At 37.1% G+C, this 13136-nt stretch overlaps 2 protein-coding genes across 3 annotated transcripts; one reads left to right on the forward strand and one right to left on the reverse strand.

Moving 5' to 3' along the window:
- Positions 1 to 1570: 1570 nt before the first annotated feature.
- On the reverse strand, positions 1571 to 3685 carry cep19 (centrosomal protein 19). Of its 2 annotated transcripts, none has more exons than XM_053512998.1 (3): positions 3668 to 3685; positions 2435 to 2597; positions 1571 to 2322 (listed from the first exon to the last, which is right to left on the reverse strand). In XM_053512998.1, exons 2-3 carry the CDS (start codon positions 2562 to 2564, stop codon positions 1970 to 1972), a joined length of 483 nt encoding a protein of 160 aa, XP_053368973.1. In that variant the 5' UTR covers positions 2565 to 2597; positions 3668 to 3685; the 3' UTR covers positions 1571 to 1969. The 2 variants fall into 2 exon arrangements, with proteins under 2 accessions (XP_053368973.1, XP_053368972.1); XM_053512997.1 differs by lacking the exon at positions 3668 to 3685 and adding an exon at positions 3046 to 3176.
- On the forward strand, positions 3516 to 12966 carry pigx (phosphatidylinositol glycan anchor biosynthesis, class X). Its single transcript, XM_053512996.1, has 6 exons — positions 3516 to 3602; positions 3771 to 3852; positions 6175 to 6307; positions 8070 to 8268; positions 10301 to 10401; positions 10848 to 12966. Exons 1-6 carry the CDS (start codon positions 3539 to 3541, stop codon positions 10980 to 10982), a joined length of 714 nt encoding a protein of 237 aa, XP_053368971.1. The 5' UTR covers positions 3516 to 3538; the 3' UTR covers positions 10983 to 12966.
- Positions 12967 to 13136: the final 170 nt, after the last annotated feature.

The following is a 13136-nucleotide window of genomic DNA, read 5'->3' on the forward strand; positions in this document are numbered from 1 at the left end:
TTCACAACATAGGATTTAATGCTGTATGAAATCAAAACACCAAATTCGATGCTCTTTAAATTGCATATTTACTCGCTGAAATGTTGTTAAAGTCACAAACATTTACAGCAAGATATATTATTTTTAACATGAATATCAAAGATGGCATGTGGAGCTGCTATGCTGGACATTGTATCTTAAGAAAAAAACTAATTTGACTGGGTCTCAAATTATTACATGACTACTTTTTGTAACTCCACTTGGACAAACTGCTCATCTGCATTATGTTTGTAATATTGGCGGCTGCTTTGGCAGAATCGGACATTTCCTTCACTGGCTTTGATGCACTTTTTTAAAACCAGAATTTGTCTTTATCACTACGACCAATGCCTGTGTTCTCCGAAGTGAAGATTCAGGTTTAAGATCAGCTGCCCTGATTATAAGATTTGTTTATGAAGAATACTCTGTGTGCAAATGTTCTAGAAAGGAGGAATCCAGTCCAAGATGAAAAAAGAGGACCAATAAGAATCCACAAAGGTGTTTAGCTGCAAATGTAAACCATCTTTGATTGGTTATTTGTGATGTTGGGAGTAAGGTAAGATCCTGAATCAAAACTCCTTTGAGACACTTTATTACTTTGTAAATAGGTCTAAATTGACCTTAAGCATAGTTATTTTTATTATTATGTTCCTACAGTTCACATGCTAGTCAATACATGAAAATTGTCTTGAGACTAAAAATGTAATCGGAAAACAAGGGTCTGGTTTGGAGTTGGGCTTATTACAGTCATTATAAGGTTTTTTTAATTATTATACTTTTTTTTCTTCATAAACTTATTAAATGATGTAAGTGCTGCTGTTCCTGGGCTACTGACTGGCTTTTTTGTAGAAATACCATAGTTTATATATATATATATATATATATATATATATATACACTACCGTTCAAAAGTTTGGGGTCACTTTTTAACTCCATGATGGTTCCTGATTTTTATTTCTTTCTACATTGTATAGTAAGGCTGAAGGTGTCTAAAAAATGCATTAATCTCTTTTGGACAGTTAATAGTGAGATGTGTCTGCTACTTATGCTCTGTAAACACCTCATAACGCCTCTAATCTGAGGTGCTGTTAATTGGTCATTTTTCAGGCTGATAATAGCCAAGCAATGTGGGATTAAGTTTGATTCACAATACAATACCTTTATCCTATTTAATAACTCTAAATGAACTTCTTATCTGCGGCAGAGGTAGGTTTTGGTCTCGCCCTCCTGGGATGGTCTTCATGAGAGCGAGTTTCATTATGGTGCTTGACGGATTTTGCAAATGCACTTGACAATAGTGTTCTTGCAAGAACTATTATAAAAAGGCTGACCTCTGTGTCTTAAAATAACAACTGTTGTTTTTGTTGTTATGAAATTACCTAATTACATATATAAGTTTTGAAATTTCCAGTATTGTTGTAGAATGTAGAAAATAAATCACTAAACAAAAACAAAGAAATTTGCAAGTGACCCCAAACTTTTAAACGGTAGTGTATATATAGCAGGTGCAAAGAAATGTGCGATTAGATGGTCTGACACTAATACACCCTGCTGTTGCATAACATATATGTCCCATTTTATTGCAAGATTAAAGAACATCTATATATTTTTTTCGCACTGTCCATACACAGATAAACTATTGAAGTAAAAAATTTGAGATGCGACATAGCCAATTTTATTCTACTTTGATATTTTTTAGATATTTAACATAGATGTGTGGAATACATAAGATGTTTGTTACAAAATATATATATATATATATATATATATATATATATCAGTTCAATATTATTCATAGACAACTGGCATGCTTTTAAAGATAAGAGCAAGCCAAAGAACCCTAAGGAAACCCTAACAGGCACAGGGACAATATGTGTAACGTCACACGGGCAAGTAAGCTTGATGTCAAGATACAACGGTGGAGTTGTAAAGCGGTAAAGCTACCTGCCCTTTAAAACTCTTCATCTGACTGGTCCCAGCTACAGGTTTCCCGTGCACTGGTTTCAGGAAACTCCACCTCAAGGTCGTACACAAAGTCTGGGTCGTTTTTGTGCCGCCGGTTCAGCTCGAACAGCACATCCATTTGCGTTTTGTGCCGGTTTAGCTCTTCGTCACTGAGTTTGTTGAGATCTTCCTCTGGTGTGTGAGAGTGATGCTGTCCTTTCAGACTCTCCTCCACGCTGAGACCACGAAGATGATCCCGGAGCACCGTGTGTAACCTCACCAGCTGTTCCAGTGACACAGAGTCCAGGTAATGTCCGTGACGGGGATGATGCTTCAGTCTCTCCGCAGCCCTGCCACAGTCTGGAGGAGTGAGACGAAAGCAATAATATTTGTATTTTATTTTTATCCAGACGAATCACTTCACTGTGTTTGACAAATAAAGTTGGCAAATAGGAGAAAGGTAGCATGTTACCTGAGTATTGTGAAAAGCTCCTCACTGGCATTACTCTCTTGCGCAACTTGTTGGTCTGTTTATTTTCATATATGAGGATGACTGAAGGTGGATCAAACTTAATCCCACATTGCTTGGCTATTATCTGCATGATGTTTGCCAACCACTTTATACTTTTTTAAACCTGTAAGAAGAGAGAATCTGTTCTTTGTGGCATTTGGCATTACAGTCTCTTCCATCCTAGGATGGATGGATGTCCAGGTAAGGGACCTTGGTGGTCAATAATAGTTACAACTGTATTTATTCCCATATTACGACCGTGGTAGGACCTCTAGTCAACATTCACACGTGGATTCACACACTATGTATAGTATGTAGAAATAATATATAGTATAAATATATAATAATAATAATGATAATAATTCTTTACTCACAAATGTGCAATTTCGCATTTATGCTAAACACAAACTATAATTTTCCTCTAACCAGAAAAACATTTTACTTGAAATCAATTTTTGCCTCATGATCTGTTATAAACTAAGTTTAACACAACACGCGTTATGTGTTGTTTGCTGTCGTCATGGCAATATAATAACCTATAGCATTAAATGAAACACCACTTAATACTGCACCTGCAATATCCTTAACGTCCCGCTGGATGTTATTTATTTAGTTTTTGTCGTTTTACATTATAAAAAGTAATTTAACTGGAATTTCACAGAAAGCTGCAAAATATTTACACCATCGTCTTTCTTCTCTTTCACCTTCTTCTTGTATGCAATAGTTACTAAAACTATTTAATTATCGCCATCTATCGGTCACTTGCGGCAGAATGCGGAAATAACCCGTGTATGACGGCCAAATTCCAAATCAATCCTTCTTTAAAATGTAGTGCACTAGTTATAGTGTAAACATCGTGGACCAGATGTTTTACACAATACGATTATTAAAATAAGAATATAATTGATATTGACCGAGTCAACTTATACAATTTAAACCTTGTTCTGTATATCGCAAAATTGACCTATTTAAATAAGCACTATAAACGCGTGGGCACTGTAGTGTGCCTGCGTAGGGAACGTGTAAAACATAGGACCCAGCCAGAAATAGTGTCATGAGTCAACCATGAGAATCTTAGATTTTGTCGTAACTGTGATATATTTTCATTTTTGTGGAGCTTTTCATAAAGGTAATGAAAGTATTATTTAAATTGTTAGACACATATCTATAATTAAACAAAACAACGTTATCTACCGTAATGTTGCAGCTAGTTGCTCGGATTATTTTGCTTCCTGAGTTAAAGCCGAGCTCTTTGTTGATCATGTAATTCATTCATTGCTTTCCTGGTTCCTTTCAGATGGTGTCGGTTGTGGTTTTGAATCTTCTTGGCTTGAATCAGTGGTCATGTCGATGAAGCTTAATAAACAAGGCTTTCACAGGTAAACAAGCCGACAGGTATAGGAAATATTGGAAGTACGAGGTGGTATCAAAAAGTTTCGAGAATAGTTTTGTAACACGCCAGCAGATGGCAGCACAAGGCTGCACACACCGTCACCGACCTTCATAAGTCAGTGTGTCAAAAGACACCGACCTGTGTACGCAGGAAGCTGTGCAACTGGTGCTTTTCTGACCATCTGCGTTACCACATCTGTTGTTTTATCCTGGAGCAAGTTTGATTAAAGAGTGAACATTGAATTCTGCATAAAACTAAGCAATCTGCAACAGAGACGTTCGACATGATTGAGCAAGTTCACGGCGAGGCTGCAATTGCGAGCGGCCGAGACGCCTGAGGGAGGTCATCCAGCGAAAGCGGACAGATCTATGGCATGCAAAAAAAATGTATCCTTCACACCGACAATACATTCTGTCACTGAGCTCTCCTCACACTCGAATTTCTTCCCGGAAACATCATGGTCTCACTTTTAAACCCGTCTTCTACTCATCAGATTTGGTTCCTGCGGACCCTGTGATGGGGTGTAAATGTAGATAATTAAAGTGCTTTCATATAAATAGAACTAATCTTAAAACTTTTCTGATACCACCTTGTAATATATTGTGTCATTATTGCATTGAGCTCTGTCTTTCATAAACAACGATGGTTTAATTAAGAGCAATGATTTCGTTTCTTTTTTTTTTTTTTTCAATATCGTGAGTCCAAAATTAATTAACACCCCGGTTATATTAAAGCTATTCCATTCAAGGCTAATGTTTTCCTAGTCACTGCTGTACCGATTTAAACGTGTTACTTCCATTTGTTTGCAAAAAGAGCAGCAATTTTGTTTTCTTACTTTTTTTTTTTGGGGGGGGGGGGGGGTGTCTGTGCTTTCAGCCCCTCCTGTCTCTCCCTTCTCATCTTACACAATAAAACTTTCTCCTCTTGTTTAAATGAAACACACACATTAATGGAAAGACTTGTTCTCTTCTAAATTAGTAAAGCTTCTCCTCTTTATTTTTATGTTGCTTGCGACAGCGTAACAGCCCATTAAATTATGCTCGTGTAATGATGAGATGGACGAACTGGTCGATGTATGCCCGTTTTTTTATTTGCGGCATTGTCAGGTTATAGTACAAACTTTCGGGTGGATCCTTCACTTAAATCCAACTAAAAAAACCACTGAAGAACAAAACTCAGGTCTATATCCAAGCTTACATGTCACATTCGCGTTCACACACACCGGACTGCATTACCCACAATGCATCTGTAAACAGCTGTCATAAATCAACCTCTCTCTCCCGCTACACTTTTGTCAGGAATTAGCAAGGAACATCGCTAATGACACTTGTGTGAGCGCATACTAACGGAATCACTGCTGTAAAGTAAAACAAACAAACAAAGAAATGAACTGCACTTTACCTCCAAAAAGAATCGCGACAGAGCAGAGTTTCTGTGTAGACCAGAGTTTGCGTCTTATTGTGTGTGCGTGTGTTTTTACACAGACATTAGGGCGAGAGAATGTGTGTGAACCGGCAGTGTCAAATTATGCGCGCACACACACACAAACACACACATAGCAATAAGCTGAGGAAGAAAATGGATTTTAACCTCTGTATTGAGAATTTCTTTTAGTTTACTCGCGCACATGTGTGTTATAAGGAACAGTACACACGCTTCCGGACACAAAATAAAATATGTTTTACACACACACATGGTCACAGTGTTATGTTGATTAAACCAGTAAGAGACGAGCACTAAGAACCAGCAGGGGAGACGATTACTTATAATTCTGCAGTGCAAGAGTTGTGATCGCATGACGCTCAATGTCAAAACAAGAAGCGCATTGCGTGATACATGATACTCGGTGCTCATAAACCAGACAACGCTCGATTTAAGTCAAAATTTTCAAAATTTATTAAAAATCTTTGCTCGTCTTGCAGAACACTCGTAAACCACGTTACTACAGGTTTCACTGTACTTATTTAAGAGCTGAAGCTTAAACTTCAGATTAAATTTAGGGGACTGACAAGAGCATTGTGATCTCGCATGGTAAGGCACGTCCACACACATCTGTCAACACTGTCGACACTTTATTTGCAGTGTTGGTCCCCAGAAAGCAGAATTACGAGGACAAAGATTTACTTCTGATAAAGAAGTGAAGATGGTGCATTCATATCTCGCAGCTCAGCCTAAAACATTTTTAATGAGGGAATACGAAAGCTTGTTGTAAGACGGGAAAAGTGTACTAAAAAACAAGGAGATTATGTCAAATGATGTATTAAAACTTGATTCTTGATTTACTGAAGTGTTACTCTGCATTTTTCAGGGACCTTGTTTATGTGGTTCGACATGAGCCTACATCACATCCTGTCAAGGCTCTGCTTCTTCACCAACTGCCAAATGGAGTTTACATGGATCAGTATCAGCTTGCAGACTTGAAAGAGGAAATGGGATTACAGGTGATGGTGGTTTAGAAACTTTTTTTGTTAGAATGCAGAGGTGACTCAAGCAGAGTATGGTGTAAAATAATAAATGTTTTTGATATTAAACTTTAGTATTAAACCAAGTTTCAATAAAACAAAGAAATATCACATTCTGCTGGTGTTTGAGCAGACATAAAGTTTATATTTTCTACAGAAGATGTTCAGTCTCCTTTACCGCTCAAGAAGAGATTCATGTTTTGATGTGTCTCGTTGTAGAGGCAACACACTTGGCTACATTGGCTATGTGTAGGTTTAATAAAAAGCAACTTCATTAAACCCCAATGTTAGCTTAAATTATGATTTTAGTATAGACATGCAGACATATAAATGTCAGGACTTATTCAGTACTGCTTATTCTGTCCGCATGATTCAAAAGTTTTTAAATTATGTTCTCTAGGGCTTTACACCAATTCTTTCCAACAGAATGATTAACTACTTAATATTTAAAAAATAAACAATTAGCTTGCAAAATGCAGTGCCGGTCCAAAGTCCTAATAAAATGGGAGGGTTGCGTCAGGAAGGGCATCCGGCGTAAAACCTGTGCCAAACTTGTTTGTGGTGACCCCTTGCCAAAAGACCACCACCAACAACAACAACAGCATGCAAAGTAAAAGGGGACCTGTTGTAAAAATTCACTTTTTGCTTATTTGAGGACACTTAGTGCGTGCATACAGTACAAACAATATACAGTTAAACCTTGGATTGCGAGCATAATTTGTTTTGGGAAGCATGCTTGTAATCCAAGGTATGTACTCCTATATAAAATTTTTCCATAAGAAATAATGGAACCTCAGATGATTTGTTCCATAACACAAAAATATTCATATAAAAATAATTAATAAAAAATATAAACTAAAAATAAAACAAATTAACCTGCACTTTACCTTTGAAAAAAATGGATGGAGTAAGACAAGAAAGGAGAAGAGAAGGCAGGGGGATACTATGTAGGATGACTTTCACACAAGCACACACACACACACACTAACGAAATCACTGCTTTCTGACAGAGAGTCTCTGTTGATAAACTTCTTTAACAAGGAACCTCTCTAATAACACTTGCTTTTGCCTCCTTTTGAGGATTTCACAGAAATGTGACATTGCATTGTTGTTAAACAGATTCATCTCCTGCAGCTACAGCCTTTTAAAGTTACAAAAGAACAGTCAGTACACTTGGACACAAAAAAACAAACAAAAAAAACAACAAAAAAACGATTTACAAACCCGCTTGGTCACAAGTCATGGTAAACAGTACTCGTGCACACGGGTGTTGACTATTCGGTGACGCACACTGAGTGTGGGAGACAATTTCCCATTATCCTGCAGCTCACGAGAGAAAGATTGGCTCAGCTGTGATCACATGACACTTGGCTCAGCTTGGTGATCACAGACAAAGTGCATGCATACTACTCATATTTCAAGACCTGGCTCATTTATCAAGATAAAATTTCTTTAAAAGCTCATCTTGCAAAACACTCGCAATCCAAGGTTCCACTGTACATGTAAAAAACTATTTTTACCCTAAAATTTCCCTGATTTGTTGCTTAGCTCTGCGGTTCTGTAAATGGCATGGCTCAGTGAAGGGAGTGAAGTAAAAGGATTTTAAGATATAAAAAAACATATTGACTGAGGTTTATCTTAGCTGCATCATTAATACTAATATATATACTGTAGCTCCGAGATCTATGCTTTTAAAATAGTAACATTTAGGAATTTTAAAATATTTGTCTGTATGTGGCAGGTGCTTCTTGATTCAGCTTTAGACCTTGAGGCCCCAGCCCATGTTTCTTCTCCTTTCACTGCATTCGTCTTCCTCAGCCCTCCTGACCTTCTGCAGGCAGCGGTTCCTGTCCATGGCCGGTACCACAAAGCATCCACTTTGGGAGGATGGGAACGAGTAATCATTAAACCACCAAGACTGCTGCTTCGACCTGAGCACTGTGGGTGAATAAAAAACACTGATAGAAATTCTCGCAATATGTATAAATTGCAGGCAAATGTGTTGATTGTAATTTTACTCCCATCATTCCTAATTGTCATAGTCGAAGTAATGCAAGAGGGGTTGTGGGAGCTGGATTTGACCTTTATTGAAATTAAAGGTGCTAACAGGTTAACAGTGACCAGTCGGACAAAAAACATATTTTCATTGTCTGTACAAAATTGTGTCTTTTTGCATTTTATGTTGTTTTGTGTTGGATGTGGCGGCATGATGGTGCAGTGGTTAGCATGGTGGCCTCGCACCTCCAGGGTCGAGGGTTTGATTTCTGGCTCGGTTCTGTGTCCGGGGAGTCTGCATGTTCTCCCTGTGCTTCGTGGGTTTCCTCCAGGTACTTCGGTTTTCTCCCACAATCCAAAGATGGATTGGCACCTTGTTCAGTGTGTCCGCAACTTCCTGGGATAGGTTTCAGCCTTCCTGTTGCCCTGTATAGAATAAGCAGTATAGAAGATGAAGATGTGTTGTACTATGTAAAGTTTAACCCTCTTACCAAAAAAGAAAAAAAAAAAGTATCACCCCTTCTTAAAAACGACTTTGCTATTTGACTTTGAAAATGCTACTTGACTTTTAACTGTGATCAGCCGTGGTCATTTTGATTAGATCAGCATGAAAAACTGGAGCATTTCAGTTCCTGGTAATGCAACTAAAGCAAACAATCAACTATGGGTGGCAAGGCATTTGTCAAATTTTTTATCACTGCTTAGAATCACAGTAAAGTCTATTACTAGGAAGTGAAATTTATTTGGTACAACACAGACCATTCCTGAATCAGGATGTGGCTCCAAACTGGATAAAATAGCCAGGAGGAAACTGGTCAGGAGGAAACTACCAAGTGGCCCACAGCAACTTCGAAAAATTTTCAAGAATTTATGACAGAGTGGTCATTATGTGCATGTGACACCAATATCACAACTCTCCAAAAATGTGGCTTGTATGAAAGTGCAAAAAAAGCCACTCCTCAAGAAAGGCCACATGCAGTCACTACTGAGCTTTGCAAAAATGCAGGTTTCAGATGAGCCTAAAATGAATTTTTTGGCCACGTCATCAAACAATATAGTCTTGTGGAAATTTAATATGGCTCACCATCCAACTTACAGCATTCCTACAGTAAAGCATGGAGGTGGTGATATCCCATTATGGGAGTGTTTCTCTGCAGCACTTGTCATGGAGTTCTTGTCAGGAGAAATAAGATCGGGCAAAATACTGTCACATTCATGAGGAAACTATGCTGCCCTCTGCCAGAAAGTTGTCAATGGAAAGAAGCTTTACCTTCCAACATGACAATTACCCAAATCACACAGCAAAACTCTGGTTAAAGCAGAAAAAGGTGAATGTCGTTCCATGGCGTAGTCAGAGCCCATACTTAAACCCCATTGAAAATATGTGGAATGACCCGAAGACTGCAGTCCAGAAAGAAGATCCTTTAATTTTAACACAACTTTAGCAGTTCTGCAAGATTTAAAACATTTTGAAGCATTGTGTGCTATTAAGAAAGTGATTATCTTCACCTGATTGAGTTTACAAGTCATTTTAGGAGGGGAGATCCTCTTCTAAATCATTGATTCTTTTTTTCCCCTATTTTTTCAGACATGTTGATGTTACAGCTTTCACATGTTAAAAGCTACACCGAGTAAATACATCTGGGTAAATCAAAAACTGTATCAGTATTCATTTCAGACTGCAAAGCAAATAAATATGATTATTTTAAAAATGGTGATTCTTTTCTATAACCACAGTAAGAGCCTATCTAGATTAAACCTTGCAAGATTCGAATACGTGAACAAAAAGATAATTTGTCTAAAATTCACGATTTCGTGATTGATTCACTTCCTGTGGTTATAGCGGTTATAGATCTCCCTGATGTGATAAGGTGCTTAAGAAAGCAGCTTAAGAAAGAAATTTTTACACTGTGTGCATTAGACATTTAGCTATAGGCCTTGCAGTACAAAAAATTATATCTATCCCTTCTGTGCTAGGTGACACTGTAAACCCTGGATCATCACACAGGCTCGTTGATGCTCCTTGTACAATTCAGAACCAGAGTTTGTGCTCATGGGTGGAGATCCAAGGATTACAGGTAATAGAGTAGTGTGTGTCTCCTTTTCAAATGTTATGATAAATCTAAATAAAATAATGTATGTAATATTTATTTAAAACAGTGATTCAGTATGTTGTGATTTGGCTCTAATTTAAATCCAAATATATTATGATTAAAGAGTATGTAAAGACACCTCCTTTACAAGAACTGGTTATAAGAAGTCAGTATGTCAGTATGTTGATGGATCTAAGGCAAATCCCAGTAATCCTAGCATAATTTATTTAAAGGTAAAAGGTTCTACTTTGTTTACTGTTAACACTCTAAACAGTCATGTTGATTGGATCTCACTGAAATGATTGAGGAGACCATTTTAAGTGCCTGAGTAAGAACTACAAGTTGAGGTGGTTTTGTGGTTATAATATGACAAGTTACAACTCTTAATCCAATACAGAATAATTGTGTCTTGTCTCATTGTTCCCTAATAGATTCCAAGTGTGAGTCTCGAGCTTCCAGTGGGCGATTCCTCTTTGATCATCCCAGTGTGTGCTGTAACAACACTGGTGTCTGTGCTGTGTAGTGCTTTCCTCTTCAGGGCTGTGTGGAAACATGGCATCTTCTGAAACTCTAACTCTAATAGTCTGAATTGAAACGTTATATAAGCTAAATCTCTTCAATTTCTTGTTTCTTGAGTGAAGTTACAAGCCTGTGTAAAATAACACACTCTCTGGGAAAGACTTTTTTTCTCTGAAAAATATTTAAGAAGAATTTGATCTATATACAGTAAATATTCTATATACTGCAATTGTCCTGTCTAAACATTCTATGTTGTATTATGATTTTAATTCAAATATTTAATTACCTAATACTTTTGTTTCTTTTACCTGAATGCATAATGGATTGAATTATTACTATTATCATTATTATTATTATTGGTAGTAGTAGTAGTAGTAGTATTTTGGTCTATATTAAATAAAAGGAAAGCCCAAATAATGGACACAACTCAAGTAACCTAAACAGGATAATTCAGAATAAGATTTCGATGAATAGCAATGTTATATATTTATTCATCATATATCTGTTAATTTTATTAAACATATTTTTGCTAGATCAAATTCAAATTCAAATTCAAATTCAAATTTTATTTGTCACATACACAGTCATACACAGTACGAAATGTAGTGAAATGCTTACACGACCGCCAGTGACCTTAAAAAGAGAATTAAAACTAATTCATTTTCATTTTTCCATGATTTTATGTCCTCTGGAATAAGTGTGTATAAAATTAGCTTGTGACATAAAGTATCAAATTTTATTACATTATATGTTAAACAGTGGTGGCACTGCCACCTTGCACCCCCAGGGTCAAGGGTTTGATTCCTGTGTGGTGTCTGTGTGCATGGAGCTTGCATGTTCTTCCTGTGTTTGGTGGCTCGTTGTATTTGTTGCCGCTCGGCTTTATCCTGAGAAATCATGGCATCTCCCTTTACTGCTATGCAGATGACAGTCAAATTTACCTCCCGTTAAAACAGAAGGAAGGCTACTCTGTCAAGGCGCTGTTAACATGTCTAGATGATATAAAGGGACGGTTAGCCCAAACAAATTCTAATTTTAATGATAAAAAGACAGAGGTTTTGGTATTTGGTCCTGGTGCCAGGGGTAGAGTTTTACCTCTGGATTTAGGAGATTTGGAGCAGCATGTTAAACCTACAGCGTCAAATTTAGGGGTTATTTAGGCTATTTAGATTAGTGCTGTGGTTCAGTCCAGTTTCTTTCAGTTATGGCAATTGGCAAAACTTAAACCTGTTTTGTCCTTTAGGCTGTTCGAAATAGCCATCCACACCTTCATCACCACATCATAACATTGATTACTGTAGTGTTCTGTATTTTGAAGTTTCTTAGACAGCATTACATCAGCTACAGCTGATCCAAAACTCTGCTGCTCGACTATTAGCGTCTACGTGTAAAAGAGAACATATCTTTCCAGTTCTGGCTTCTCTTCATTGGCTTCTGGTACAGTACCGAATTAATTTTAAAATTCTCTTGGTCACGTTTAAATGTTTACATGGCCTTGCCCCTCCCTATCTCTCGGATCTGCTCCAGCTCTATGCCCCACCCCGGTCTCTCAGATCATCAGATAAACTTTTGCTGATGGTACCCAAGACCAAATGCAAGCTCAGGGGTGATCGGGCGTTCTCTGTGGCGGCTCCCAAACTATGGAATGACCTACCATTGACCATTCGTGAGGCCACATCATTGAGGGTGTTTAAGTCCAATCTTAAAACTCACATGTTTTTTCTGGCATTTAAACCAACATGAGAAGTTGATTTTACATATTGTTTTGCTTAGATATGAGTGTGATGTGATTTTTATTATATTCCTCTTATATTATTTTATACATTTTTTTATTATTATCTTGTTTTTAATAATATATTTTTATTTTATTTTATTAGATTACTATGTTATTTTATTATTTATTTAAAGCACTTTAGGGCATTCTTGTTGTTAAAGTGCTATACAAATAAAGATGAGTTAAGTTGAGAGTTGAGTGCCTCCAGGCACCCCTGACCCTGTACAGGGTAAGTGGATTAGAAGATGAATGAATAAATAAATAAATGCTATTCTTATTATAAAATAATATTTATTTGGTTGCTTTTTTACCATTATATTAATTGCATTTTTTCAATCGAGTTTTTACGCATAAAATGCTTCTATGTATTTTTCCAAACGTCTAAATTTGTCTGGAGTCTGCCCTGAATGCGTTGATACCGGAAGCG

The sequence above is a fragment of the Clarias gariepinus genome, chromosome 15, assembly GCF_024256425.1.
Source record: "Clarias gariepinus isolate MV-2021 ecotype Netherlands chromosome 15, CGAR_prim_01v2, whole genome shotgun sequence".
NCBI lineage: Eukaryota > Metazoa > Chordata > Actinopteri > Siluriformes > Clariidae > Clarias > Clarias gariepinus.